The sequence below is a fragment of the Drosophila suzukii genome, chromosome 2R (genome assembly GCF_043229965.1).
Source record: "Drosophila suzukii chromosome 2R, CBGP_Dsuzu_IsoJpt1.0, whole genome shotgun sequence".
Lineage (NCBI taxonomy): Eukaryota > Metazoa > Arthropoda > Insecta > Diptera > Drosophilidae > Drosophila > Drosophila suzukii.
The window spans coordinates 6252567-6280560 of record NC_092081.1 but is presented as its reverse complement, the minus strand read 5'-3'; the positions used below and the strand labels follow the sequence as shown (position 1 = coordinate 6280560).

At 45.5% G+C, this 27994-nt stretch overlaps 4 protein-coding genes across 7 annotated transcripts in view; 3 read left to right on the top strand and 1 right to left on the bottom strand.

The window, feature by feature from the left end:
- Window positions 1-5049, top strand: part of sbb (scribbler) — an 87344-nt gene extending 82295 nt beyond the window's left edge. For 2 of the 4 annotated variants that reach the window (XM_036814002.3, XM_036814004.3), the window contains 7 exons: window positions 14-131; window positions 242-1418; window positions 1504-2506; window positions 2568-2781; window positions 2840-3111; window positions 3238-4508; window positions 4577-5049. In XM_036814002.3, the coding sequence (XP_036669897.3) occupies window positions 14-131; window positions 242-1418; window positions 1504-2506; window positions 2568-2781; window positions 2840-3111; window positions 3238-4508; window positions 4577-4650 (4129 nt within the window). In that variant the 3' untranslated portion in view covers window positions 4651-5049. Of the gene's footprint in view, window positions 1-13; window positions 132-241; window positions 1419-1503; window positions 2507-2567; window positions 3112-3237; window positions 4509-4576 lie in introns of those variants that run through there. The other 2 variants (XM_070994733.1, XM_070994732.1) reach the window with 2 other exon arrangements.
- A 1434-nt stretch (window positions 5050-6483) lies between these two features.
- On the bottom strand, window positions 6484-7307 carry pen-2 (presenilin enhancer). Its single transcript, XM_017085338.4, has 3 exons — window positions 7013-7307; window positions 6840-6944; window positions 6484-6773 (listed from the first exon to the last, which is right to left on the bottom strand). Exons 1-3 carry the CDS (start codon window positions 7071-7073, stop codon window positions 6634-6636), a joined length of 306 nt encoding a protein of 101 aa, XP_016940827.1. The 5' UTR covers window positions 7074-7307; the 3' UTR covers window positions 6484-6633.
- Window positions 7308-7670: 363 nt separating this feature from the next.
- Window positions 7671-9277, top strand: Ote (Otefin). Its single transcript, XM_017084976.4, has one exon. The coding sequence runs from the start codon at window positions 7772-7774 to the stop codon at window positions 9080-9082; it is 1311 nt and encodes a 436-aa protein (XP_016940465.4). The 5' UTR covers window positions 7671-7771; the 3' UTR covers window positions 9083-9277.
- A 7736-nt stretch (window positions 9278-17013) lies between these two features.
- LOC136116546 (putative uncharacterized protein DDB_G0274435) lies at window positions 17014-19196 on the top strand. The gene is made up of 4 exons (XM_065863202.2): window positions 17014-17082; window positions 18468-18740; window positions 18805-18852; window positions 18942-19196. The coding sequence occupies exons 1-4, from the start codon at window positions 17014-17016 to the stop codon at window positions 19194-19196; spliced, it is 645 nt and encodes a 214-aa protein (XP_065719274.2).
- The last annotated feature ends 8798 nt before the right edge of the window (window positions 19197-27994 follow it).

Sequence of the window (27994 nt, the reverse complement as noted above, 5' to 3'; positions counted from 1 at the left end):
TCCTGTATTTCAGATTCTGTGATTCACCAACTGAAGAATTAGATTCTCGAACTCCAAAGGGACGCGGCAAGCGCGGACGTAGTGCAGGTCTCACGCCCGACCTGAGCAACTTCACCGAGACCAGAAGCTCGGTATGTACAATTCTATACATTTCGTAAACAAATTGGAAAGGAAACTTATAAAATGAGTTTTTTAAGCGATAAGAAATCGATTGTTAATTTATATGTCCACTCACTTACAGATTTACTTCTCACACGCCCAGGTGCACTCAAAGCTACGCAATGGTGCCACCAAGGGACGCGGAGCGACGCGCAGTGCCTCTGGCAATGCGGCAGCCAATAGCAACAGCAGCTCGTCGGGCAATGGAGGCGGGGCCACGCCCAGTACATCTCCTACAGCGTTCTTGCCGCCGCGTCCTGAGAAGCGCAAGTCCAAGGACGAGGCGCCTTCACCGCTCAATGGCGATGCGGCGGACGGAGCGTCTGGCGGTATTGGCGGAGCTGGTGGAGTGAACATGGTGAACGCCAGCGGCATCCCCATCTCGGCCAGCGGCGGTGGCCTGGCCACGCAGCCGCAAAGCCTGCTCAACCCGGTCACCGGCCTCAATGTGCAGATCAGCACCAAGAAATGTAAGACTGCCTCGCCCTGCGCGATCTCCCCGGTTCTGCTCGAGTGTCCCGAGCAGGACTGCAGCAAGAAGTACAAGCACGCCAACGGGCTGCGCTATCACCAGTCCCATGCCCACGGAGCGGGCGGTGGTGCAAGCTCCATGGACGAGGACTCGATGCAAGCGCCCGAGGAGCCGGCCACGCCTCCCTCTCCTGGAGTTACAAGTGGAACGGGAGCAGGAGCATCTGTCACATCAACAGCACCCCCAGCGACGGCGCCATCAGCGGGTCAGGGAACCGTGGCAGTAGCCCCGAACACGCCCACCGCCAATTCCAGCAATCCCGTCACCAATGGCAGTGCTGCACCCACGACACCAGCTACTGGATCGGTATCCATTGCCGCTCCTAGTGCCACCCCCTCTGTGGTAGAGACGCAATCTACAGCGCCAATTTCTGCACCCCCACCAGCCACTCCACCAGCTCCAGTACCCATTTGCGCAGTGACTACACCTGGAGCAGAGCAATCTGCATCGTCAGTATTGCCGCTGGGCAATCTTCCACTGACAACAGGCCCAAATGCCGCGACACAGCAGCAGCAGCCTCCTACACAGCAGCAACAACAATTGCTCGCCCCAGGAGGCAGTGGGCCGCCAAGCAACCTGCAGCAGCAGCAGCAACCAGTGGCCGGAGGCAGCATCACCGCTGGAATCTCTGGACAGGCTCTGTCACAGCACCAGCAACAGCTAATGGGTGGCCTGCCGGCAATGTTGTCCGATCAGCAGCAGCAGGCATTGTTGCAGCAGGGAGCACGTAAGTACTTGACAGCCTGTTGATTTTCTGAATGGGTTTTCATTTTATTAGCTGTGTGTTAACTTTTCTTTTATCTCCTCTTTAGTTAAAGCGGGAGTTCTGCGCTTTGGCCCTCCGGATGGAAATCCCATGCAGCAGCCAGGTCAGCCACCGGTAAATCCACAGACGCAACAGTCGCCTCCAAGGCCGCCGAGTCATGTCCAGGATCAGCAGACGCCATCGGCCTACGCTCAGCAGGCCGGATTGAAGACTTCGCCTGGATTTGGCTCCGTAAGCGTGAATGCCGCTGGCAGTAAACAGAAGAAGAACCGCAAGTCACCCGGACCTAGTGACTTTGAGGGCCGTGTTTCCCGCGAGGATGTCCAGAGTCCGGCCTACAGTGATATCTCCGATGACTCCACGCCCGTGGCCGAGCAGGAGCTGCTGGACAAGTCAGTCGGCCAGGTAGTGGCGGCCAAGCACATAGAGTTGATGGGCAAGAAGCCACCGGAGGTGGGCGTTGTTGGTGTCCCACCAGCTCCAGCTCCCAACATGTATGTGCCGGGCATGTACCAGTTTTACCCGTCTCAGCAGCAGGCACCACCACCACCGCAGCAGCAGCAACAACAGCCTCAATACATGGTACAGACGGAGCCAGGCAAGCCACCTGGATTGCCACCTGCATTGACACAAGCTCAACAGCAGCAGCAGATGCAGCAGGGCCCTCCTCCGCCTACCTCACAGCCCCCAAGTCACCTGCTTGGTCCACCTGGTCAGCAGTCGGTGGCCGCTCACCTGGCGGACTACAGTGGCAAGAACAAGGATCCACCGTTGGATCTGATGACCAAACCACAGTCACAGCCAGGTCAGCAGCCTCCGCAACAGCAGCAGCAGGGCCAACAGCCAGGATCGGAGAACAATGGCAAGGAGGTCGTTGGACCTCCCACCTCGCAGCCGGGATCTCAGCCGCCACCGGTGAACCTCAGTGCAGTGTCTGGACCGCCGCCAGGAGCTCTGCCACCTGGTCTAGGTGGTCTCTCGGCGCTGGGGGCAGCCGGTCTAGGCGGTCCTGGACCCGGCAAAGGCATGCCCCACTTCTATCCCTTCAAGTACGTTTCCGGCCGATCATTACAATTGCCGATGCATTACTAACCAATCAATTACTTGCAGCTTTATTCCGCCTGCGTATCCGTACAATGTTGACCCCAACTTTGGGTCAGTTTCAATTGTGGCTTCCGAGGAGGCCGCCAAACTAGGTGGGCACCCAGGTCTGCCGCCCAGCTCGCAGTCGCAGCAGCTGTCGGGGATTAGTATCAAGGAGGAACGCCTTAAGGAAAGTCCTAGTCCGCACGACCAGCCCAAGCACATGCCACCGCAGCAACAGGTTAGTCTCTATATCAAATCACTTTCTTTGCCGAATCTAATAAAAATGTGCATCTCAGATGATTGCCAACAAGCTGATCAAGCAGGAGCCCATGACCAAGCAGGAGATCAAGCAGGAGCCCAATTCAAATCCGGGTCAGCAACATCAGCCACCGCAACAGCAGCCGGCGCCGCAGCCCCAACAGCAACAGCTGCCACCCCCGCAGCCACAGCAGCCGCATGCCCTGCATCCCAAGGATCTGCAGGCACTGGGCGCATATCCCACCATCTACCAGCGCCACTCTATGAGTCTGGCGGCAGTGCAGCAGGCGCGCGACGAGGACCTGAGACGGTAATTTATTATATTATACTTTTTGCCAAACACCTAGATATAAAAGTTTACAGCTTTTATACATGTTCTGTGAAATCTAGATAATTATAAGAATATATGACTAACTTGATCCCATTTCCCAATCAGGTACTACATGTTCACGGGGCGACAGAATCAGGCGGCCGCAGCTGCTGCCGCGGCAGCTCAGAACGCCGCCAGTGGAGGCCTGCAACCTCATCCCGGTATGATGCACAAGGATGAACCGGGCATGTCATCGGCGCAGCAACAGCAGCAGCAGCAACAACAGCAGCAGATGCAAATGGCCCAGCAGCAACAGCAGGCGATTCAGCAGCATCATCAGCACCTTCAACAGCAACACCAACAGCAGCAGCAGCAACAACATCAGCAACAGCAGCAGCAGCAGCAACAACAGCAGCAGCAGCAACAGCAGCAGCAACAACAACAGCAGCAGCAGCAGCAAAAGCTTAAACAGTCGCAGGCGGCAAGTGCGGCGGCGAACAACAAGGCCACCAACCTGACAAAGGATTCGCCCAAACAAAAGGGCGGAGATGACGATCAGCCGCTGAAGGTGAAGCAAGAGGGCCAGAAGCCGACCATGGAGACTCAGGGTCCGCCACCACCACCCACGTCGCAGTACTTCCTCCACCCCTCGTACATTTCCCCGACACCCTTTGGGTTTGATCCCAATCATCCGATGTACCGCAACGTGTTGATGTCAGCCGCCGGTCCATACAATACGGCACCGTATCACCTGCCCATCCCGCGCTACCATGCCCCCGAAGATCTCTCGCGGAACACCGGCACCAAGGCCCTGGATGCACTGCACCATGCGGCCAGCCAGTACTACACCACCCACAAAATCCATGAGCTCAGCGAACGGGCCCTCAAGTCGCCCACCAGCGGCAGCGGCCCCGTCAAGGTGAGCGTCAGCAGTCCCAGCATCGGGCCGCCCCAACAGGGCGGACCCACGAGCAGCGGCCCAGGATCCGGACCTGTTTCCGGTGTCCTCGGCCCCGGCAGCGGTCCCAACCAGCAGCCCGGCTCGGCACCTGGGTCTGCGGGCGGTGTGCCGCTGAACCTACAGCCACCACCCGGAGGAATGGGTCCGGCGCCCGGCAGCAAGCCGGATCTCTCCGGCCCGAAAGGACACGGCGGTGTAACGCCCGGTTCGTCCTTGGACGGCCACAAGCAGTCGATGCCCGGCGGTCCGCCGCCAAATGGACCACCAGGCAATGGAGCCGTGGGCGGTGTGGGAGGCGCTGCGGGCAATGGCGCGGCGGGAGGAGGCGGTGCAGGTGCCGCCGACTCGCGCAGTCCACCGCCACAGCGTCATGTGCACACCCACCACCACACGCACGTCGGCCTCGGCTATCCCATGTACCCGGCGCCCTATGGAGGTGAGTAGCAAATAGCCTTCAGTGCCAGGAGTTAAGTACTTATCCAGCTTTATTTTTCCCACCCATAGCGGCTGTTTTGGCTAGCCAGCAGGCGGCTGCTGTAGCTGTGATAAACCCGTTTCCGCCGGGTCCGTCGAAATGAGATCCACTGAACGGCAGCAACGAGAAGAAGGCGTATAACGTGAAGAACAACTAGTGTGGAGCGCAATGCGACGGTGCTCGCCCAGAGTGCATTTGCTAACTTCCGAGATCCCCAGGGACAGCGATGCAGCCATGGGAGCAGGATAAGGCTTTGTTCCCCGTTGGATTCCAACCTCTTCCCGTCGAAATCTGTCGCTGTCTTGGCTGCCTCTAGAGGATTTCCCTCGATGCTGATGCATCGGCGGTCGAGGAACCGAGAGGAACACAGAATCGACTATTTATATGCATAAGTATTTTTTGATGTTTCGTTCAACGTGGTTAACTATAACTAGCCTAAGGTATCACTACTATTACCACATACAACCTATACATATATAAATATATATAGCATAACTACCTATAGCGACTTTTTCCTAAGTGTATTTGCATCGGCATATAGATATCTATATTTATATTTATATCATACGAGAGAGGCGTAAACCGAACATGAACAAACAAACAAACAGATAACATGAAACATACAAAACAACCCGATACTGTAGTGTGTTGATTTCTTTGTAAAAATATATATTAAACGAAAGCGGAACGAAATTAAGAAATTAAATGTATGGATATTGTTTAACTAAAAGATTCTAAATGATTAAATTATGCAAGTAGGACGTACAAGATTAGCATTTAGCGTGTGTATTAATTATCCTTATCTGTGTTGCGGATGGAGCTGCGCGGGATTTGCATCTAAAAGACAAATTGGGCGCGCCGCCCATTCAAATCTTATAAATATATATATATATATATATATTATGTGTATCTAATTCTATATCTATGTGTGTACTACTCGTATCCGTAGTTTCTATGTTATAAGTTATCCGTGAATGACTACGATGAATTTTTCGGCCAGCAGCCGCACACTAATTTAAATTGTTTCTAAGCATCAATTTGTACTTTAAATATTTATACGCATATGCATATATGATATGGTAACAAAGGCGAGATATATGTGTAATTAAACGATTATCTATGTGAATGTGGGTGTGTAGTAGTTCACTAGCCGCTTCATAGACTCTACACGCGTGATTTATGGCACTTAATGTTCTCTAGCCTAAGCTCCCCCAAAAACAAACACGAATCCCTATACCCGAACTCCCACATCCTGCCCCAAACACACATTAATTATTCTTTAGAATTTACAAATAAAAAAAAAGTATTGATTGTAAATATACCTTAAAGCGAGTCTTTTGTATTGTAAATTAGTTCCACTGATTGATTTGGTGGCCTTGCCCAGTGCATTGCCACCAAGTTCGTGTTATAAACATTAAATGCATCATATTGTAATGTACTACACGTGCTTGCAGCATTTGCTGCAGCCCGTAAACGAAACGAAAGCGAATTACCGCATAATAGCAATTTGAATTATGTCTTCATGTGTAGATGAGCGAGTGTTTTCCTTACACCCACTTAGAGTCGCTAGGTTTTTTGACATTCTCAATGCAATTTGTAATCAAATCATAGAAGCATTCGATTCACGGATACAAACACACAACATAACAATTAAATGGGGTTTAACAAATTACCATCATGGCTTATGTAATGGTACAAGCAGAGTTTTATACAAAATATGTATTTTAGAGAAGGATAGAGCGCATTGAATTGAATTCGAAACAATGAAATTGTATCTAAGCAAAGAATGTAATCCACAAAACGGCTAACTAAGCTAAATCAAGCATACAAATATGGACGAATATGAACAAAACACATAACTAGCGGCTAAGAAATTTCAACAAAATATAGTACACATATTTAAAGTATACAGAAAATTATAAAAAACAAAAACAGCTTTAGATGTGAATAAAAAATATGTAATTAAATCAAGCGGTTGTTTTGGATTTAATGGGTATAACGGAATGGGGCGTTATTAATAAACATTTTTATGTTTGGGATTAAGTCTTTTTTAATATCATAAGTTAGTTATTTCTAGGGTTCTTTGTTAAGCACTGCCCAGAGGTATGATAAAGCTCATATAATCGGCTGTGGCGCCCCAAGCTGTGCGATTCGTCTGGAATATCACTATCCAAGCAGTCAGTACTATGAGCCAGAATAAAGTCCCCACCGCAGAGTATATAACAACTTTTGGAGGTTAGAAAAGTATAATATTAGATGGTTTTATACGGATTCAACTAGGGGTAATCTTACATCTCTTTATCTGGCTCTGTTCCGGATAGGGGGGCTTATGGAAGGCCTCCTGGAAGAACCAGCAAACGTTGATGGCCCACACGAAAGGCAGGAAGGCAAAACCAGCTAAAGTTGAATAAATTATAAAACAGATTAGAACAAACCCTTTTACTATAATTATTAAGTGTGCTTACCAAAGAAATATTTGCGACAAAGGTCCAGTTTTCGTGGATTAGGTGCCTTTGAGATGTCCATGATTAATCTTTTCTAAGGTGTGTGGGTGTTCCTTTGTTTTTTAATTTCCCTTGCTCCTAATGTATGCTTATTTAATAAACTTAATTAAACTCTATCTCAATTAATAAACAAAGGACACTCATTTGTAGGTAAACAATGGTTTCAAGTTTTAATAGTTTATGTTTTATGCCCGATTTTGTGTTTTGTTGATTTTCTTAATAGCAGAAACCGATAGACTCACTTTCGCCTGTTATCGATATAGGGATGAGCTGAGCTGTGACTTTTAGGTCACGGTTTTTCTTTTGACAATATTTAAATTAATTTCAAAATAAACGGCATATGAATTAATAATTGTTCAAATATTAATTTAAAACGCAAACAATTCAATTTTTTTCTTGTTGTATGAAACTTTGGGTATGGAAACAATGATACTTTGTATTGTGTTAATATCTAACATCAGCGTAAGGAAGGTGTGACAAATCCAACGTTTAATAATAAGATTATTTTGTCAAAACATTTAAAAAAGTTTATATAATTATATATACATGTTTTTTAAAGTCAACTGTTATCCTGTGCCTTTTCAGTGTTGCAAAACGACCAAATCAGTGATATCGATTGCTAGCACCGCACCCATCACTATTTAGCACACACCGCGTAAAAGTGACGCCGATTTCAATTTCAACGAATTACGAAAAGTGTGTGTGAAAACCCAGAAAACAATGGCCGATGTGGACGATTTTGACTCGCTGTCCAACGCAGAGTTGCGCGCCAAGATGCTGGCCCAGGGACTGCCCAACATCCCGGTGACGGACAGCAGCCGCAAGGTGCTGGTGAAGCGTTTGCGCGCCTCCATTGGCGGCCAGAGTTCGCCGGCCGGAAGTCCCAAGAAGAGCAGCCGACGCGAAACCCTGGCTCCAGTCGCCTCTGCTCCGGCGGCTGCCTCCACGCCGGTGGACAAGCTGGACGGGAACAAAGTGGCCCCTGCGACCAAGGCTCGTCGCACCATTGCCGCCACTGAGGCCAAGGAAGCCGAGCGCCGACGCCCCGAAGAGCCGGTGGTCGCCGATCGCCGTCGAAACGAGGAGCCGGTGGTCGCCGACCGCCGTCGAAATGAGGAGCCGGTGGCCGCTAGGAAGCCGTTGCCGGCTGCTGCTCCACAGATTCAAACGCGACGAGCCTCCACCACGTCCACTGGATCCCAAAGCAAGCCGGTGGAGCCGGTGAAGCCAGTGAAGAAGCCACAAACCATTGCCGAGGAGCCGGCTCCATCGAAGCGCACTGACCGTGAGGACAACTACCTCAAGGTTAACTCACTGATTGTCCTCGAGTCCGATGAAGAGGAGGACGAGCAGCTGGCCCAGGCTGCAAATCTCGTGGAGCAGCAGCACGCGGCCAGGGAGAAGGCTTCGTCCAAGCTGGCCAGCAGCGGGACTACTACTTACGAGTACAAAAGCAGGCTGGTGGAACATCCTCGCCAGCAGGTCTACGAGGCCTCAGCAGCTCCTGTGCTGCCTCCATCTGTGCCATCTGCCAGACCACTGGCAACCAGTTCGACCAGGTCATACGACTACCAACCAAGCAACCCATTACCCGGTCGCTATAGCAGCTTTGTGCGCACTGCAGCCCAGGGCTATGTAACTGCCGAGGCTCCGCCGCTGCCCTCTTACTCCTCCCCCAGCTACCAGCGCACCTATGCCAACGAGCTGAGCGACGAAAACGAGGCGGAGGAGTCCAGATATGAGAGCACCTTTGCCCAAAATCTGGCCCGTTTGCGGGCCGAGCGTCTTGGAGATCGCAGCAGCCCGTACAGCCGACGCACTTTGGCCAGGGGCAGTGCGTCCAGTGCGTCCAGCGGATCTCTGGGCTATGAGCCGCGTCCCAGACGCTCTCTTCGTCCGGATGAGAACAGCGTGTCCGTGGCCTTTGGCCGCTGGTGTAACAGCCTGGAGCAGAAGTACCACATCAAGTCCAAGCTGTTCATCGTTTTGGTGGTCGTATTGTTAATCGGCATTTATTCCATATTCTACTGACCTGTTTAAATGTTCAATTTTCGAATCTGTAAACTAGTTTGTATTCTACGTTATTGGATTTGTTTTGTAAACAGGCCCGCCGCTGCGGTCTTTGTATGAATCTCGTTTCGATGTAATTTGAGTCTGAGGTATACTAGCATTTAAGCTGCGTGTTATCCGTGTTCCAATAAAGCACACTTGCAGGGATTCTCCTCAGATGACCAGTTGTTCAGATGTTTTACTCCAAACGGCATTCGATGCACTCCACTTGCGGCAGGTGTTTGCCCAGATCGGATCAACAGACAACAGCAACAGAAACAGCGACGACGATCGGCTAATGATGGAAAAGTATCTGGAATGCGTGTACAACACTTGTCGGCATGACTGTGACCAAATGGAGGCGCAATGACAACAAGGTCCCCCTGCCTTCAACTAGACTGTATTCCAGCCCTGCTGCGATCTGAAATCCTGGCCTTGCAATCAGAATTAATAAGAATTTTACAAGTCCGCGGTGAATGTGCGTTATTTTTAAATCCCTACGCCGAGTTGGGCTGTTTAATTTTATTAACTGGAAATCGCACTTGCGCGTATTTCTTCATTTTCTTAAGGAAATTTCGCGCCATATTTAGCGGCAACTAGCGCGACCGGATCCGGGTCTGCCTTGCATGCCAGCAATAAGTTATGAAAATTGCAACAGCAACAGTTGCTCAGGGGAAATGCCTGTTGCGATGGGTTGGGATGGGATGTTGCTGCCACGGCCGCCTGTCGCCGCCGATGATGAATTCCACAAATGCATGGAACAGCCAGGCGGCAGATTCCTTGAAAAACAAAGCCATGGCCCATACAATATATCGTGTGGCTAATAAATACGCCGCGCATTGCTAGTTGCTCTTAATGAAATTAACTTCCAGGAATTACCTACATGGCAGCAACGATGCAGACGACAACTCCGGAGAGCAACAAAGCAACCAAGCAGCCATGCAACAGGGCAACAAAGCAACTGCAACAGCAACAGCAACAGCAATGCCCAGCCAAAGGCAACAATGGCTGCTTAGGCAAATGCAACAAGCCATCTTCCATCGGCCATGGAAATTAAATGGAAGCCTGCAAAAAGTTTCACGCACTCCACACGTTAATAGAGTCGTAGCACCCAGGGGCAACATCACCGTCCAGCTGCAACAGCAACACCAGCACCGAAAACCCCGCAGCAACATCAGCGCCCAAGAGCAACACCCGCGACCAACAGCTTCCCATCTTCAGTGTGCCGCTCAAGTGTGACATTCATGGAAATCGCCAAGTGGAATATGATTTTATGGCCAAAGCCGAAACTTTTGTCTACATCACGTCCCCGGCCAGAAGGAGAACAAGGAGTGGGCCAGAAAAGCGGGAGGAGGCGGCCAATGGCCATGTGCTGGGCCAATGACTTCCTCGTTGTGAGCCAATTAAAGACTCTGGTCGTTGTGGTCGCCGCTGAAATCATTTGTAATGCAACGTTTGGAATAATTCACGCGCAAATTGCTTGCGACTCGCGAAAAATATTGCAACATTCCACTGCAAATTTTACGATTATGCGTTTGCACCACAACAGAAACTGCTGCTGCTGTTGCTGTTTGCTGGTTGCTGGTTGCTAGTTGGTCGCTATTGCTGTTGCTGCTGGCCTGCACCGCAGCAACACATTCGCTCGTAGGCGCTCACATCACATCAAATCAAATCAAATGTAAGCGGAGCCGGGCATTCGATGTCAGTTGCCAGTGCTCCACATAGATAAATCAGTCGGCTAATTGTTGCAACCTGACCGGTCTCCAAACTCAGCGCCTGGGAGCGTGAACTCTGTTGGGAAGGATACACACACTCTTGACTTTTTTCCCATCGGAATCCAAAGTTCTAGCATTTGAATTCCTAATCGAACTATGTTTTCCCTCACATAATAAATCGTAAGGGATGACATTTTTATGCAAAGACCCAAAGATCAAAGTTGAACATCGGAACATCGCCTCTGTGGAGTTTGGACATTTTAATTCCGTAAATAATGACAGTTTGTCTCTAAACAGACAGTCAGTGCCTGCCCACTCTATAAGGCCTAAAAGAAATCATTTATTTATTTATTTTTGTAACGCGGTATGTGGGATGTTACTGGGGATATCCGAATTGTGGTTGTTAAAAAAAGGTTAAAATAGAGATATATTAAAAATTAAAATATTTATATTACATTATATTATTAACAAGTAAATTTTTTATGTGTTAAGTAAATTTGATTGATATTGGTATGAATATATAACCAACGAATCTTTCTAGAATTTTAATGCATATTTGTAAAAAGATATAATAAAGACATGATAAAAAGTCTATTATTCTAACTTTAAGTTCTTCGTAGAACTTAAAAAAATTGAAATATTTTCTTCAAAATAGTAAAATTTTAATGAGTTCGGATCATATGGCGATAGGAACAAGCTTAAAACATGGGTATATTAATTAAGATGCATTGTATTTTGGTTCAGAACAAAGTTAATAAATTGGTTCTCATACGAAACATAGACTATCATAGGATTAACAAACATTAAAAATACCGAAAATCGTTTATAAGGTATCAAATCTGTTGGAATTATGGACCAGCTCCATGTCTGACCATCTCTTTCGCGCCGACAGTGTCTTTTGGGCTGACTACTCGTTGTCAAGTTGTGGACCACAGCGACCAATCAGTGTCAGCTGGAAGTGTCTTTTTAGTGGCCCAAAGTGATGAGCTAATCAACCTGACCCGACCAGTCCCACAGTTTCGACCAGATCGGTGCGGTGAGCCTATGTTAATAACATTATTTATGTATCTTGTATTTCGGTTTATTTTCGTGTGTTTTGTGTATTGTTTTGTTTGATTTAACAGGAATTGGAATTAGAAATGAAGCGAAACAAAGCGGGCAACGAGTTGGTTTTCCTCCATTATGTTTGGTGTTTTAGGTGTCAATCGCATTAGACGGAAATCAGTTTTGTTTTTTATTGTACAAATTTATCGCATTTGGAGACTCATTTGGTTTTGGTTTCTATTTTCTGTGGCGAAGACTCTCTTCTGCTGGCTGGTTTTTATGATAAATTAAACATTTTAAATTGGCCACGAGATAATTTGAGGTGTATGCGATATGTGGTGGGTTGGCGGAGGTGTGTGCGTGTGTGTGGTCTGTGGCTACAAATAAATTATAAGCCCATTTAAATTAAACTGATTCGCTGACTGGGCCGCGTTCGTTGCCCGAGTCTTTTGTTTGGCTTGTTGGCTGGTTGGTTATTTTCGATCAGAGCCGCAGGAACTACTGCCCCAGCTGCAGAGAGCCAGAACTGGTTGACCATAACAATAAAATCAGCAACACTCGCGACATTCCCCTCAGCCAAATATGGAATTTATAATTAATTTTTATGTCCATGGGATGCAATTAGGAAGGCAGCCGGAGGAGGGCAGGAGGAGCAGAAGGAGCCGGTGACTACGGGGGACTCACGGCAAGATGCAAATGAAATCAAGTCATGCCTATAATCGGATTTGTTGCTCCTCGTATATTAACTTGTCACAGTTTCTATGTGCTGGACATAAACACAATTTGTGCTTAATCCAGCCGGGACCGGGACTCCGGAGCTCTCCGTCGCTATCAATTATGACATTTTGTTGCTGTTTTGTCAGTTGTGCCACTGCTGATGACGGTGGCTCACATTTCGCTGACCACAAACCGATGATTGAGGCAGTATCCCCCTTTCATCCACCTTTTCGACTGCAATCAATCATCTCTCCGCTCAAACCCTCTGCGGTTGTGCGGTCCATGTGCGATTGCCCACTGAGCACCATTTAGTTTGGCCACCCCATACTATCTAGATGTTGCGACAGGCACCCACAATTCTCGGCCAGCTGCGTTTTGGCCCGGCTTTTTGGGGCTTTCGGGTGGGGCCGAGCTGCACAGTGCCGCCTCACGATCCCGATTCGGCGCAAATTAGGCGCGAAAATATGCAGCAAAGTGAGACAAACAAGCAGAGAGCTGCTAAAAGCCTCGCCAAACTGCCAAGCTAAAGGAAAAAAATAAAAAAGTAAGAAACATTTTGCCGCTGGTCAGTTAATGGTGTTAAAATTTGGTACAGCGATTGCATCTATGGCTATACAAATTGCCACAGCGACAGCACTCGAGCAACATGGCAGTAGCAGCAGCAGCAACATGAGCAACAGCAACAGCAACAGCAACACCAAGAGCAAAAGCAACTGAAACTGTGGCTAAAACTGCAGAGTCGTTTTGTCAACACGGAGCATGCTTAGCCGCGTTTTCCCAGGGGACACTTAACGCGGCTGCTTAACGTCTAAATCTGTCGTCAAGGCGCGCTCAAAAGGCTAAAATGTGTTTGCCGAAGACGCGAGATGCCAGCAGTCTGGGGGCACCATCAGCGGCTCCGAGCTCCAAGATTCAGCTCCATCTCCATCTCCGACTCCAACTCCATCGCCATCGCCATCGCCATCGCCAGCAAGTGGCCAGCGACGAGGCAGCAATTTGTATGCAACTTTATGTTTGCCCACTCGCACCCTGGCCGTGCCTATACCTTCAGCCATACCTAACCTAACCCACGGAGGAGAGTCCGAGTTCGAGTCCAAGTCAGAGTAAGAGTCAGAGTTCTCCTCGCCCCGCGGACCTGACGACCTGCTCCTGCTGCCCTCGCCGGCCATCAGCGCCCCAAGGGTATTCACACTGAGAGAAAATAGAGTGATTAAATTTGGTTTTTTAAATAACAAAAAAATAATCATATTAACAGCTCTATTTTGTCCACTGTGTTAAGTTCAAGACCCTTTCCTACACATTTCACCACGAAAATAAAAATATTTTTTTCAAAGAAGTGTTTTTGAAACAAGCAAGAAAAAATTATAAAAACGAAAATTTTTTAGGGAAAGTTCAATCAAGCTTGATTCATTTTACAATAACATCTCGAGTATAATTTCTTAAGGATTTCTAAAGCTAAGATCTAAAATATTTGGATTACATTTTAAAAGATAGGTTATTGTAATTGTCATTAAAATAGATTACAAATATATTTCCTTCCTTTTTTTAATAATTTCGGTAATCATTTCATTAAGAAATTTGCTTAACAAATTGTTATGTAGGTTTATAAAACAATATCTAAGAACTAATTGTCTTTTTGGAAGAAAATAAATAAACTATCCTTACCTTCTACTTTCTTTTTCCTTATTTATTAATGAGTTTTTTAAATATTATTGAGTTTTTTAAATTAGTTTTCTCATATAATATTAACAGATAAAGAATAAAATTAAAGACTTTTTTGTTTTGTTCTTTTCTTAGCAAATGTTTATTTAGCATGATATGTCTATATTTTTTAAATGTTATTTTTTAATTTGCTTGCTTTTAGCGTGGAATTTCACTTGACGCTACTTATTTCTCCGAGTGCATACTTTGGCGAAGGCTATTCTGACTTTGGTCTGTGCGACGAGCGTCCAGCGTTTTCCTCCTGCCTTTGTTTGGCTCATGTTGTTGGCTGTCCCCTGGCAGCAGTGCGTTGAACGAGTTAAAGTCGGAGCAGCGGCTAAATTTATGAACCGCGGCCAAATGGAGAGGGGGAGATGGGTCTTGGGAAGGGGCAGCCCAGTACTCAGATACCCCAATACCCCGATACCCCGATTCTCCGATGTGGACAACGATGCGTTCGCATGTAAACATTCTGCGATGGCTGGCGCGGAAGGGGCCGGAATTTATATGCAACATAATCAGCATAAATGCCGCATGCGCCATCAAAATGTTGCGACCAATGGCATGACCATCACCTCCTGGGTGGGTGTCCTCGTTGCCCTGTGCCGGCTAATTTGGGCAATTTGCAAATTGAGAAATTGCAAATAATTTACAATTTAGCCAAAGTGAGTGCCAAGTGCTCCGCCAAACAATGGAAACCCTGGGTTCCGCTTGGAAATTCAAGAAGACCGCAATGCGAAAGTAGCGAGCAGGCGGACAAGAAAGCTCAGTGGGTTGGTTTTGCGCTTCGGCGGTTTCCCTTTGGCGGTGCGGAAAACTTTCATTTATTTCCCACTGCAATCCACCCACTCAGCCACCCATTTGTCCATGCCACCCACCCATTTCACATGTCAAAACCTCCTGTAATTCGAGCAGCTGAAACTTCAGATGACAAAACGCATTTCAAATGATCATCCATCGCATTGCGGCTTCGGTAAGAGAAAGGCAGTTCGAAATATGACGACCCAAATGAGACAGCGACGAGTTAATTAAGTTTTCGCAGTGAAAACGAGGGGAAACCCGAGAGAGTGAAGGGCCAAAAGCTGACAGGGCTGAGCTGCAATTGTGCCAACTCGTGTGACAGTTGCCCAAAACAAATTGTTGGCCATTTAATGGACCCGAGCGTAAGGAACGGATCCCGGCAAGCCCCAAACCCCAAACCCCAAACCCAAGCACAAACCCAAGCGAAACGAAACGAATCCCAAACGAAACGGGAGGAAGACAATGCAAGGCCTCGCATGCGACTGCCCAGCATCTCCATCTTCTGGCTTGACAAATTCCTCGAAGTTGTTACCATATAAATTTCTGCATTTTTGGCTTTGCTCTGCTTTTATTTTCCAGCCCCTTGACGGCCAGTAGGCGAACCAGCGGGACGGCAGGCGGTGAGCGGCGAGGATGACTCAGGCTGGCAGCTTTTATTGATCGTTGGGCAGGGACAGCAGAAGCTGAGGCAGGAGCGGTTTAAGATACTTGAGGGTCTTGGAATCTCGGAAATATATTCAAAATTAATTGTCCGAAAAATATCACAGAAGTCAAGAGTGAACACGAATATTAAACATATTTAAAATTTCCTATGAGAAACATGGCTTCCTTAACATTAATTTCTTGTAATGAAAGAGTTAGAAAAGCAGAATAGAATAATTTTTATTTACCTAAAAAACAAGAAAAAAACAGGCAAACAACTTATATTAAATGTGGATTCTATAAGGGAAAATTTTATTGGAGAGAAATGGATTATATGTAGAAATAATACACTTTTGGATGCTTAGATTGATTAGTTTTTTAGTTGAAAAAAAAACTACATCTTTAGATATGAAAGATCAGCTTTAAATTGTTGTAAAAAATGAAATATGAATGAATTTCATCTTATTTAATTAAAATACTTTTTAAATGTTTCTAATTAAAAAATTAAAATTATATATTAATAGGTATATAAACTCCAAAAATTTGGTTAAGAAATATGAACAAAATGTATCATAGGTGAAATTCAATTAATATTGACTCTACATTTTTTTAAAGATAAATTTAATATTTTGTAAGTACTCATACATACTTCCTTTAAAATTTCAACCTTAAACCTCTTAAAATATTTTGTTTGGTTTCAAATGACTTTGGGACCCCCAAAAGGGCTTGCACTCCCATCCTGGCAACGTCCAACCAACTGGTTGGCTGTTTTTGGCCCCGATCCGAGCCACTTTCGGCAGCTCGAGTGCAGGCCGACTCGTAATTAGGCGCATTACATGTGTTTCTGACATTTTTGGCGGCTGGTGGACGGCAGATCCCCAGCTCGGTGGCTCCACTCTCTTATGCAAATGAGTGCTCCCTTTGCTCGCCTTTTGTTATGAAGACAAATGGAAGTCACGCCCCGGTCTAAGCGCAAAGTAAACACTTGCCAAATGACCATAATTACGAGTTGAACTTAATTTATAACGAATGCATAACTTCGGACGCGAATCGGTGTTGCAGTCCGAGCTTAGAATAAATTATGAATAATCCACGATAATAACCGACAATTAATTTTTAACGCTGATTTGTGCGAGTTTTATGCTCCGGCAATGAAAAGAGCGGAAAAGCAGAAAGGCAAAGACGAGCCCAAAACCAGAATATCAATTTAGCGGAGCGATGGGACCAGTTGCAGTCCGACTTCTTAATGTATTCCCCATCTGGGGGAATTGCAGCGCCAACACATCGTATGTCATGGCAGGAGGAGAAGGGGTCGACGGCGGGGATGAGGATGCGGATGAGGATGAGGATGAGGACGAGGAGGTGGCCGCCAGGAGGCGAAGCGACGAAATGAGGGACAACGACAAATCGACAAATATGCAAAAGAGGGGCGCGCCACAAAGGGGGGCCTTATCGCATTTATTTATGCATATGCAGTGATTTGGCCTCAAAATCACAGTCCGAAAAAAAAGATCAGCGCATAAAACAAAAGACTCAGAGCACAAACTCGTTTCGCTGGCCAACGCGGATCGCAGGATGTAGGGCCCCGAAAAGTGGCACAAAACAGGAGGGATTGGGGGGCTGGTCAAGGGGATTGGGAATTGGGGATCGGGAATCGCGAATCGGGTGGACGATGACCATGGCGATGCATCACCAATGCCGAGGCACGCTTATCAGTAACCTACACTTAAAGTTAATGCATGCCCGCCAGGACCAACCAGCGGAGATGCCGATGCAGTGGTTGCCCCAGCTGCACTGGGAGAATATTTTGAAGAGCGAATCCAACCGAAAAGTTAAAAAAGAAAAGGCTTTAGAAAACATAAAACCAAAATGGTCTTTTGTGTTAATATTACTTTGTAAGGAAAAACGAAGCACAATGGCTAAAATACAAATTGTTACCATTTAAAAAGATTTAATATGTTCTTTTTTAAGAAGAGGTGGCATAAATAGGATTAAAATTTATTTATTTATTTATATAATGCTAACAAGTAATTATAAGCTAAATGCTAAAAATGGGCATGAGCTATAGCAGCTATAGGCCTTCAGCTCTTCTGGTTAGGATTGAAATACATAGGGCTAATATACATAAATCCGCGATATCTAAAATGAGAAAGTTAATATTATTATACCCAATTTTTTAATGAGTTGCCATACGCTACGAAATAAGGGTTCTTGCTTTGGGTATTCAAAATATCTTAAAAATAAAAGATACATTTTATTTAGAAATGTAAGTGGAAAATATTTCGTTTTAAGAAACTATATTTAAAACCATCTTCTCTAAATGTATTGGGAGTATGAATGAAGGTACCCCTTTTTTGGCTTAGGCCCCACCAACCCCATTTTTCGCAGTGTACTTCTTGTTGTTATCAGCGCTGGGCCTGGGCTTTTAGCAAACGCCGACGCAGGCCGCTGGGCCAGATCAGGCAGCCGATGTCAAGAGGCAGGCAGAAATAAAATCGAAAATGAATGCGACTGGGCAGATAAGCCGGCGAATGACACAGAGCGACAAGTTGACAATCGGAGGGGCAAGGAGGGTTTAGGGCCAAGAATGCGTCCCCATTCGGGTCAAAAGAGACCAAAACAAGGGACCCATGCAGAGGTGAAATTAAGGCCGCCAGGCATTCGACTCCTGACCAAACTCGAATGCAAATCGATGCGGCAATAAAACTATTAAGCCATTAGTAAGCCAAACACGAGTACAATGCCAGAAAACAAACACGTGCAGCAGCAACAGTCACCGCAGCAGCAGCAACAGCAACAGCAACAGCAAGCGCAGGAGTTGCAACAGCAACAAGCAATTAATGCAAATGCGGAGAGCAGCCGGCAGCCAAATCGAGAAGGAGGCAGGCCAGGCACATCGAGATCAAGACAGCAGAATGTCGGGTCTCCTGCAGCAGCAACATCCACTGCAGCAGCAACAGCAACAGCAGCAGCAGCAGCAACATTGTCTGCACCCAAGCAGGCTGACAATACATGGCGAGGTGCAAACTAATTGAAATCATTACACTAGTAAAAATGTTAATTCAATTAAAATGCGCGCAACAGCAACAGCAGTGGAAGCAGCAGCTGCAGCAGCAACATCCCGCTCTGTTAGTGACCCACAAGTTGTTGCTGCTTCTGCTGCGGCTGCTGCAGCATCTCCCCACTAAAAGAGATATCATCGCAACATACTGCCTGGCCAGAGCTACTCCTCCCACTCCCCATCCACCGCCCCCTTCGGGAACATCAGCAACATGTTGTTAGGTCAGCAACGGCAGCAGCAGCAGCAACAGCAACAGCAACAGCCAACAACACGAACAACTCTAGGCCATTGGCAGTGTGGCATGCAAATGGGAGCTGAGCAGCTTGGTTCAATCGGTTTTGAGCGGGGAGCCGGAACCAGTCTATGCCTGAATGCTTCTATTTTTTTGGAGGAGCTGGAGCCTAGCCTACACTGAGAAATAATGCGTTAAATAACTCAAATAAGCTAAAATTAAAAAAAAAATACAAAAATGGGGAATGATACTAAAATCTCAAAGAAAATTAGGATTAGGATTACATATTTATTATTTTTTAGATATATATGATCGTTTTTAAATGATTTATCAACAAAGTCTCCTAAAATATTACATATTGCAGTTTTACAACTTATAACATTAGTTATTTTAAATTAATCTAAGATAAGCTTGCAAGAAATCCTACACAAACTTAGCTTTATTTTAAAAATATATCAGTTTTTTCTGGTGTTTTCATTTTAATTTCAGAAATTATAGTTTTTTTCCTAGTCTCTTATGCTATACTTTGTCTTTCAATGGGGCACCTTTCTAAGTACAAGAATTTTATGATCTCTGCTTATGGAAATACTCTCAAAACAAGACAATAATTTACAATATAGACTGTAATGAGAACCACTTTTAATTACTTTTTATAGCTAAAGGAATTATTAATAAACTGTATGTGATTGCTTATTTTGACAGATGGTAATTTGAGTAAGAAATTGTATGGCTTAAGGAAGTACAAGTAGTGTGCACGAAGGAAGCTCCCCTCAGCCCGCGACTTAATGCCTGATTTAAGATGGCGATTTTCCCCAGAGAACGCTTAGATCCCCATTACATATGCAAATTTCGGCCAGGAGTTCTCTGGCGCTTCCACCTCGGAGCCCCGATTTGTGTGCCTCCAATGGGTCCACTGCACTTCCATGACGAGCAGAAGGGCGAGGGCTTCGCGGAGAGATGCCGGGCACAGCGAGTCGCATTTCCGGTTGGACAAGTAGCTCCATAACAAATGGCCTGGCTGAAAAATGTTTGCCAAGTTGTTTATACTGCCAATAAAAGGCAATAAGTTAATTTCACACACACACTCTGGGTTACAAAGTGGAGTGGAGCTTTCTAACCGTTTTATGGTGGAAGTTTGTTGTATTGGCCATAAATGAAATCGAGTCCATAAGCAGTAGCAGCATCATCGCATCGCATCGGATCGCATTGGATCGACCGGGCCGGCCGACTGCCTCTCGCCGAGGTGTGAAAATGCTAGCCCCTATTTGGAGCAGCTTAACACATTCGATATTATAACTATTATTAATGCATTTGCATTTTTATGGACCGATCGATCGCGATGAGCGGCATCCCGCCAACGGAAGCCCCACAAGATAAGGCAGGAAACTGCGGCTGAGTGAATGCTCAGGCATATTCATCACAGAATCACCTCGTAAATGGGGGCTGGGGTCCCATTAACGATAAACAAATTCTGCCGGTGTAAGTGAGGTCCAGTCCGGGCTCATTCCAAAAATAAAACCCATTCCCAACCCCCTTCCCCATATGCAGCCATAAAATGACATATAAAAAAACACTTAAAATATTTTCAATGAGCGATTTTAATGGGCCTTTTGGTGGTGGTCCCTCAGCAGATCAACCGATCACCAGATCACCCGATCACCGGATCACCTGGTAGGGAAATGGCGGCTGCCCTAATGCAAATGACGGGTACTGGGCAACCAAACTACTGGTGTCGATATAACAATAAAACGCCCCATGGCACGCCCTTTCGAGTGTCTGTGGATCCCAGGACCAGGCCCAGGTTCCCAGTTCCAAGTTCCCCCGGATCTCCCGGATCGCCCGGATCGGATGGGTCGGATTAAATAAATGCCAGGGGAGAGCCGCCGAATCGGCGAAACAAAACAAAACTGCCAAAAAGGCAACCGAAACAGGCAATCCTCCGCCGCGAGAAGAGGAAACTGATCTGACAGATCTGATTGTAAGCATGCAACAAAAATGCGAGACGCCCCTCCGGATCCCGAGTCCCGAGTCCCGAGTCCCGAGTCCCGAATGTCGAATCCCCATACCCATTCCAGAACCCCAATTCCCAACTTGCAACTCCCAACTCCCCGTTTCTGGCCCCACTCCTGCTGGCTCCATCTCCATCATGTTCTGTGGGCTCGCGTCGGGCTTAAGCTTGTGCAATTTAGTGATCAATCATAGCGGGATGCGAGCAACGGAGCAGAATTCAATTTTAGTGCGAATGGCAGTTTGTTCTTCGGAGTCTTCTTCTTGTGTTGCTGCTGCTGATGTTGCTGCTGCTGATGTTGCTGCCGCTGATGTTGCTGCTGCTCCTTTTGCTCCGTACAGCAGCAACATTCTGAGGCGTTTGTGAGGCGGCGGCGGCTTCCACATGCGACTCCAGAAGGTGGAAGCCATAAATCTTGGCAACATGAGAAATGACTTTACCATTTGCCATGATGAGCAGCCAGCAGCAGTCGGAGTCTCCATCGCCATCGCAGGAAGAAATGTAGGAAAGCTTAACCCATACCCATGCACCAGCCGCGGATCGCGAATGTTTGCATATGGCAACTCTAATTTTGAGGGATTTGCGTAAATTGTGAAAACGTCCGCAGGGATTTGAGTCAATCAGCATTTTCGATGGCAATTAGTTGGGCGAAGAATTCAATTCTCGGGGCGGACAATCGCAAGGCCCCCCGCGAAAGATGTAACACAAAGTGAACGAAAATCCCAGATCATAAAAACATATAGTGATGGGCAGTTTAAGAGCCAATGGCGATATCTGCATAGCTAGGGAAAACTTAAAAAGAAATTATACAAGTAAGACGCTACAAAATTGTATGTATTGTATATTTCTTATTGGGCATTTTCTCAGATTTTATCATTTCAAATATAATTATAATTTTAGGATTTCAATTTAAATTCGTTTACAAGGTATTTTTTTGATCTATACCTTAAATCGAGTATCTGAATATGGAATGTTATTAAAATATATTAGGATTTAGATGAGATACACATTTGGAAAGGTCTTAGCATCCTGAAAAATATGCCTTATCTAATTTTTTATATTTTTATATTCCAAATGGGGGTCTCAGGCTTAAACGTGTTTTAGTTTAACATGCTGATGAGAATTAATTACAGATTAACAAAATGTGCGAACAATATTTAAATTATTAAATTATAAACAAATATTATCAAAATATTAAATTAATTTATATCAAGAATATTGGCTACCAAACGTGATTATACATACGACTTAATAGAGGTGACAAAGAAATCTGTTCTGTTCGAATTCGGTTAGAATATGTATTGATGATTTGAAGAACTTCTGTTAGAGTCCAACAAAAAGATGTCTGTGTTAACCCTAAAAATGGATATAAGTGTACTATATGTTGATAATTTTAATGAAATACAATATTAAATCTATCTAGAAAAGGGGCTATTACTTTCACAAGTTTGCATCTTGCTTTCTTCTTGATATTTCTGAGAGTGTCGAATTATCTTATCTCGCTTTTACTAAAAAATTATCCTTAACAAATGTATCGACGAATTTTACAGAATCATATACTTTTTTTTCTGTGTACACAGAGAGAACTATTTAAATACATTGTTCTTGAATTAAGAACATTCGTTCTTAAAAACCGTGTAAGTACATTTTGGAATCAATATTCTCAAAATTAGAACAAAATGGTGTGAAAAGAAAAGTTAAACTTAGTTTATCTAACAATTTTTTGATAAGTATACACTGGCACGACTTATAGTTTATCAAAATGTAAAAATTTTCAACTTCAAAAATGTCGTTCTATGCTTAAGAACATTTTCAATTAAGATGGGAACATCAGAATTTTCTCTGTGTAGTAATTTCTTTATTTTAGTAAATACTAGATATTGGTGATTTTTGAAAAGAAAACTGCGATTTGATCACTGCTCCCCTTTTGGCCATCACTGATCTGGCAGCAACTACATCCCATCAGCCGATCGCCTTCCCTCCTCCTCCATCCACCTCCCAATCTCCTCCTCCATCTTCATCTCCATCTCGATTCCATCTCCATCTGGTCCGTGCGCAGGTCATTGGCGAGGTGTCTCCTGCTGCGAATTAATCGTTTTCGATGCTGACTGCGGCCACTCACTTGCTGTCCGGCTATCCAGCTCGCCGGCACTGGGGTTCGCCAGTTCGAAGCTCCCGATCGCAGCTCGGGGTTTCCAGCTCCCATGGCTGATTAATATTTTGCCAGTTCATGAGTTTGGAGCCACGTCGAATGCGAATCCGCTGGCCGTTTGGCATCTTGTTAGCAGACTTGCCGTTCCCGCCTCGGATGCCTGGATGCCTGGATGCAGTTTTGCATATTTCGTTTGTTTGTTATCCGAGTGCCTCCGTCGTGTGACCGACCTCCGTCCTCCTACCTCGATCCCCAACCCACTACCCTCCGGAATCCTACCCCCTGCGTGGAGTGTATTACGAGCATTGGCGCAAAAGTCCAAGTTCAAAGCCATATTTGAGTTGGGAAAAATCAATAAAAAGATCGCAAGCTGCGATGGCACATGCGTGTTATTTCCATCCAGACGATCCGGCCTTTCTCATAATGAAATTATTGCCAGGTGATTGAAATCTATTTATGCTAATTTACGTGTGCACAGGCCACTGCAGAGGATCGGGAGGGGCATCAGGACCAGGACCAGGAGGAGGAGGCTCCAGAATGGTTCCAAGGTTGTGCCGCTTGCAACACACGTTTCCGCATTTCTGCAGCTGCAATGTTGCTGGTTTTCTATTGGGTTTTTCTGTTGGTTTCCTTTTTTTTTTGGGCGTTCCGCCCACCAAAAGTGCAGATATACCATACATATAGTACAAAAACAGCTCCGCTCGGACCCGATCTTGATTAGAAGTGTTTGTGGCTTGTTGCTGCGGCTTTGGAGCTGGGAACTCGCAGTCCGGAGCCGAAGTCGTTGACAATTTTCAATTAAAATGAGTTGGGGTTATGTCCGTCCGTCCGTCCGTCCGTCTGTCTGGCCGACTGTGTGGGCGGATTAACACACACTCGGGCACACTCGGCAACGCCTAAGCTCATGACTGACACTGTCCGTTGCCCCTTGGGCCTCTATGCCCCAATGTGAATAGTTATTTAAGCCCCAAATTGTCATGCGGCTTATGTGTAAAGTTTGTTTCGCTCTTGACATTTATTTGGCCGGGCTTTCCGGACCCATTGATGCAGATCTCAGACATCGAGGGCGGTATCATGGGTTCTGTGTCGGCTGGAGTTTCTGTATCCGAGTGAATCATTCTAATGCTAATTTCTTTTGGATCAAAAGTCTTGCCAGAAATGTATCTTAACAGATCAAGGAACCTCCATATTTCAGTTAATGGAGGAGTACTATTAAGTTCTTGAGAAATAAACTAAAAATTAATAGAATCAAAATCATTTAAGTATCTGTTTTAAGCTTGAGAAGATATTATGAAAATAAAATACTTGTCTGTTAGAACGATGGTGACTTGTATCCTTTTCGTAGTTAATATTCAATTAAAAAAGTTTGTTAAATATATATTAATCGAAGTTAGGACCTTCAGTCTACCATTTAAAATTTTTTATATTTTGTGAGATACGTAAAAAGTATTCTTTCTGTAAGGATTCTGTTAATTAAAATGTAAGATTAAAGATATTTTATCTCAATTCGGGAACTATATTTTCCTTTAAGCTTTTTAATTATTCGGTGTTATCATATAGAAAATGTATCTGATAGAGCTACCCTCGCAGGTGTCGAATACTCTCAATTGTGTTTTAATTTTTGAAGGCTTGGTCATAAAAGTCCGCATCCCCTGGCCAAGAAAGGGAGCTTGGGATTGTATAGAGATTAGAACGACGGGAGGGGAAGTGGGAGATTGGTGCGAGTAGGGGATTACCTTATCCAATTAGCCGAAACATTTCAAATCGCCGCGGTACAAGAAGCGTTGCCACATAAAATGCTAAAATTACAACGGGCGACACTGCAACAGTCGCGGCAACGGTAATGCTAATGCAGGCGACTCGGAAATCTGAATCTGAATCCCGACCTCAGTCCGCCGAGGAGAAGAGCAGTTAAGTTCTACGGGGACTGAGGAATGAAGAGCCGGAGGCGAAACAGGTTCCATCGCCGCTCTAAACAATCTTTCTGCGCGCTGTGTACTCGGCGTATTTCGTGGATATATTTTATTGTCTTTTGATGTGCTTTAAAATCCCAGAGCCCGCTCGGCGGAGGATCGATAAAATTTATCGATGCTGGTCAAAGTTGCTGGTTGCCTAGGAAGGCGCGAGTGAGAACTAGAGGCGGGAACAGGTTCCCAGATCCCCAGGTCCCCAGATCCACAGGTCCACAGACCTCGGCTCGAAGTCAGGGCCCGGCATGGCGACAATTTTAAGTGCGAAATTAAAAGTAAAACAAGCGATTAACATAAATTTCCAGCAAAGCGCTTAAATGTTTCTCTGGTGCAAAAAAAAGTGGGGAGATACCAACGAGATGCAGATGCAGATGAAGACATTGTCGATCGCCGGCGACTGTTAATGAAAACTAATGCAATTTATTGAATATTATTATTTAATAATGTCACAATCTTATCGCCTCCATTGGATGAGCCAAAACTGGCGTCGAGGTGAAAGGAGATGGAAATGGGCGTGGGAGAGGGGAGGTGATTGTGGCACTTTGGACAAGCTCTTTAATGAACTGCCCCCCGAAGGCAATTAAAGAGTCCGAACGGGAATGGAAACTGGCCAAGTGAAAAGATAAAATATCGGGCGGGAGCAAAACAGAACACTTCGCAGAGGAGAGTGGCAGTTCATCCACTTGTTAGTCGGAAACAGACGGGCCACACCACTGACCCAAATCCATGCGGACTCCCCAAGTCCAGCTCAACCCATCCATCCATCCATCCATTCAACCATCCATTTCCACATCCACATCCACTTCCACTCCCTATGTGGTCGGTTGGGCAAGAAATGCATTATTTATGTACGCTGGCCGCGCGTCCTCGCCCAAAAGTCAGCAATTTGGCATCATGACATGGCCAGCGTCCGAGTTCCAGGCCCAGACTCAGTACCAAACCCAAAACAAAACCCAGGCCCAGTCCCAGTCCCAGCAACCAGAACCCAGCTCCGATGATGCACGCTTGTCAGCCGCCTGCCAGTCACCGGAGAAATGAGAAAGGGCCTCTGAGTCCGTCTCTGAATGTCTGGTTAGCGTTTTTGCCCGGCCTGTTTGTTTTAGCGCCTGTTGTGACAGCCGTCTGCCAGCTTTTTGGCACTTGAAATGGCCCAAACGCTGGCCGAGTGTCGGGGGACTGACACAGATGATAAGCCGAAGCACACTCATTACGCACTGATCATGATCACGGGCTGTCAATAGGAACAGCAGTGCTCCTCTAGGCGGAATGGAAGGGCTCCACAGCAACGGATGGCGTAGATCCGGCAGATTAGGTGTCAGCGGGTTGGTCAAGAGTCGGCTGGGAAAGTCTTCCCTCCTTGGCCTTGAAAGATGTAACATGAGTTCTTCGTACTGTAAAGTAGGTTTACGTTTGAGTTAGAGCTATAAAACCAATAGGGGAGAGGCTTGTAGGTTGGGCTCTCCACAATGTTTCTACTCTATAGAATTTTTTTTTATTTCTTCGTTTTTTGGCGACAAAACTTAAAACTTCTTAAAAGCAATATAAACCAGGCTTAAGCCAGATCTTATCTACGACAGTCGGCAGTTGGCATGTCACCTTATAATTTGTTTATTCATTCAAAAAATGTAAAAAAATCTTTATAACATTTAAAAAAATTCGTAGCCATATCCATAAGTTATTAAACTCCTTACAAGCTTACTTAAATAAATAATTAAGAAAAAATTAATTGACCTTAACAATTTAAAGTGCTTTTAGAGAAACTTTTAAAAATTTTTTAAATTGGTTAATTATAGACAGTACACTCCGTTTTTAAACGTTTTTCTGTGTTTTTAAAAGATAATAACCATTTTGATAAAAATAAAGCCTTCTAAAAGTAAATTAAACCTTTAGATTCATAAGTTAATGAAGTAACTTTAACTTGCTAAATGCTTTATTAAAATAAATGCAAGTAAACACCGAACTGCAAATTGTAATTGCTAATTTATAATCGTATTAAATACTAAGTGCCAATCCTAATCAAAGGAATTATCAATAAAATACTATTACCATATTAATGTATTTGATAATAAATTCCTAAGACTATTTATTAATATAGTTACGACCTTCCAAATGGGATTTTAAAAGAAGGAGAATTATATATTGAATCGTAAGTAGTATAAAATCAATGGTAAGAGTAATTCGTTTAACATGACATAGTTGCTGATTGGTTAGGGTACTTCGAAGCCCCGGCAGAGAAACTCAAGATATCGGGAACTCAAAGGATGGACCAAAATGGAACCACCAGCCAAGCCAAGCCAACTAGCACCGACTTGGACTACAATCGCTGACCAAACTTGGCTCGGACACTTGCGAACTGTAAATGTTGTACGAGTTGAGACCCAGATTGATTGCTAATGTCAACCGACGAACAGATGAAAGACTCTCGGTTCTCACAACTCGTGGGCTAATTATGTTCTAGACGGAGTCAGGAACTTGCAGAGGATGGCAGAGGGAGCGGTGTCGAGTTGCAATTGAAAACATGAAATCATATTTAATTCCCCCAGCTCGAGAACCTCGTAGCAATCCAGCCAGTCTCCCAGCAATTTATTTGGCCCGGCTAATGAAGTCATTTGGCGGCGAGGCCGCAGGTTCAACGTGATTTGCCTTTGATTAGCATTGTGGCCCAATAAATTGACTGTCAATCCCGGCCGGGCCGTTTAGTCGGGGCCCTGTTTTATGGCCGGCCATTTGCTAACCCACGGCAAACATTTATTTGTTTGCCCAGGCCCTCGTTCTGGATTGCCATCGCCATCGCAATTGGCGATTGTTCACGCCATGGTCAGATCCTATCGGGCGACTCAATCACGGGACA

Coding starts and splice junctions, on each gene's coding strand:
- pen-2 (XM_017085338.4), bottom strand. CDS start 7,073: ATGGACATCTCAAAGGCACCTAATCCACGAAAACTGGACCTTTGTCGC. Junction 6,945..7,012: donor TTGTCGCAAATATTTCTTTG/GTAAGCACACTT, acceptor ATTCAACTTTAG/CTGGTTTTGCCTTCCTGCCT. Junction 6,774..6,839: donor ACAGAGCCAGATAAAGAGAT/GTAAGATTACCC, acceptor AACCTCCAAAAG/TTGTTATATACTCTGCGGTG.
- Ote (XM_017084976.4), top strand. CDS start 7,772: ATGGCCGATGTGGACGATTTTGACTCGCTGTCCAACGCAGAGTTGCGC.
- LOC136116546 (XM_065863202.2), top strand. CDS start 17,014: ATGGCAGGAGGAGAAGGGGTCGACGGCGGGGATGAGGATGCGGATGAG. Junction 18,741..18,804: donor GGCTGACAATACATGGCGAG/GTGCAAACTAAT, acceptor TGCGCGCAACAG/CAACAGCAGTGGAAGCAGCA. Junction 18,853..18,941: donor AGCAACATCCCGCTCTGTTA/GTGACCCACAAG, acceptor CTGCCTGGCCAG/AGCTACTCCTCCCACTCCCC.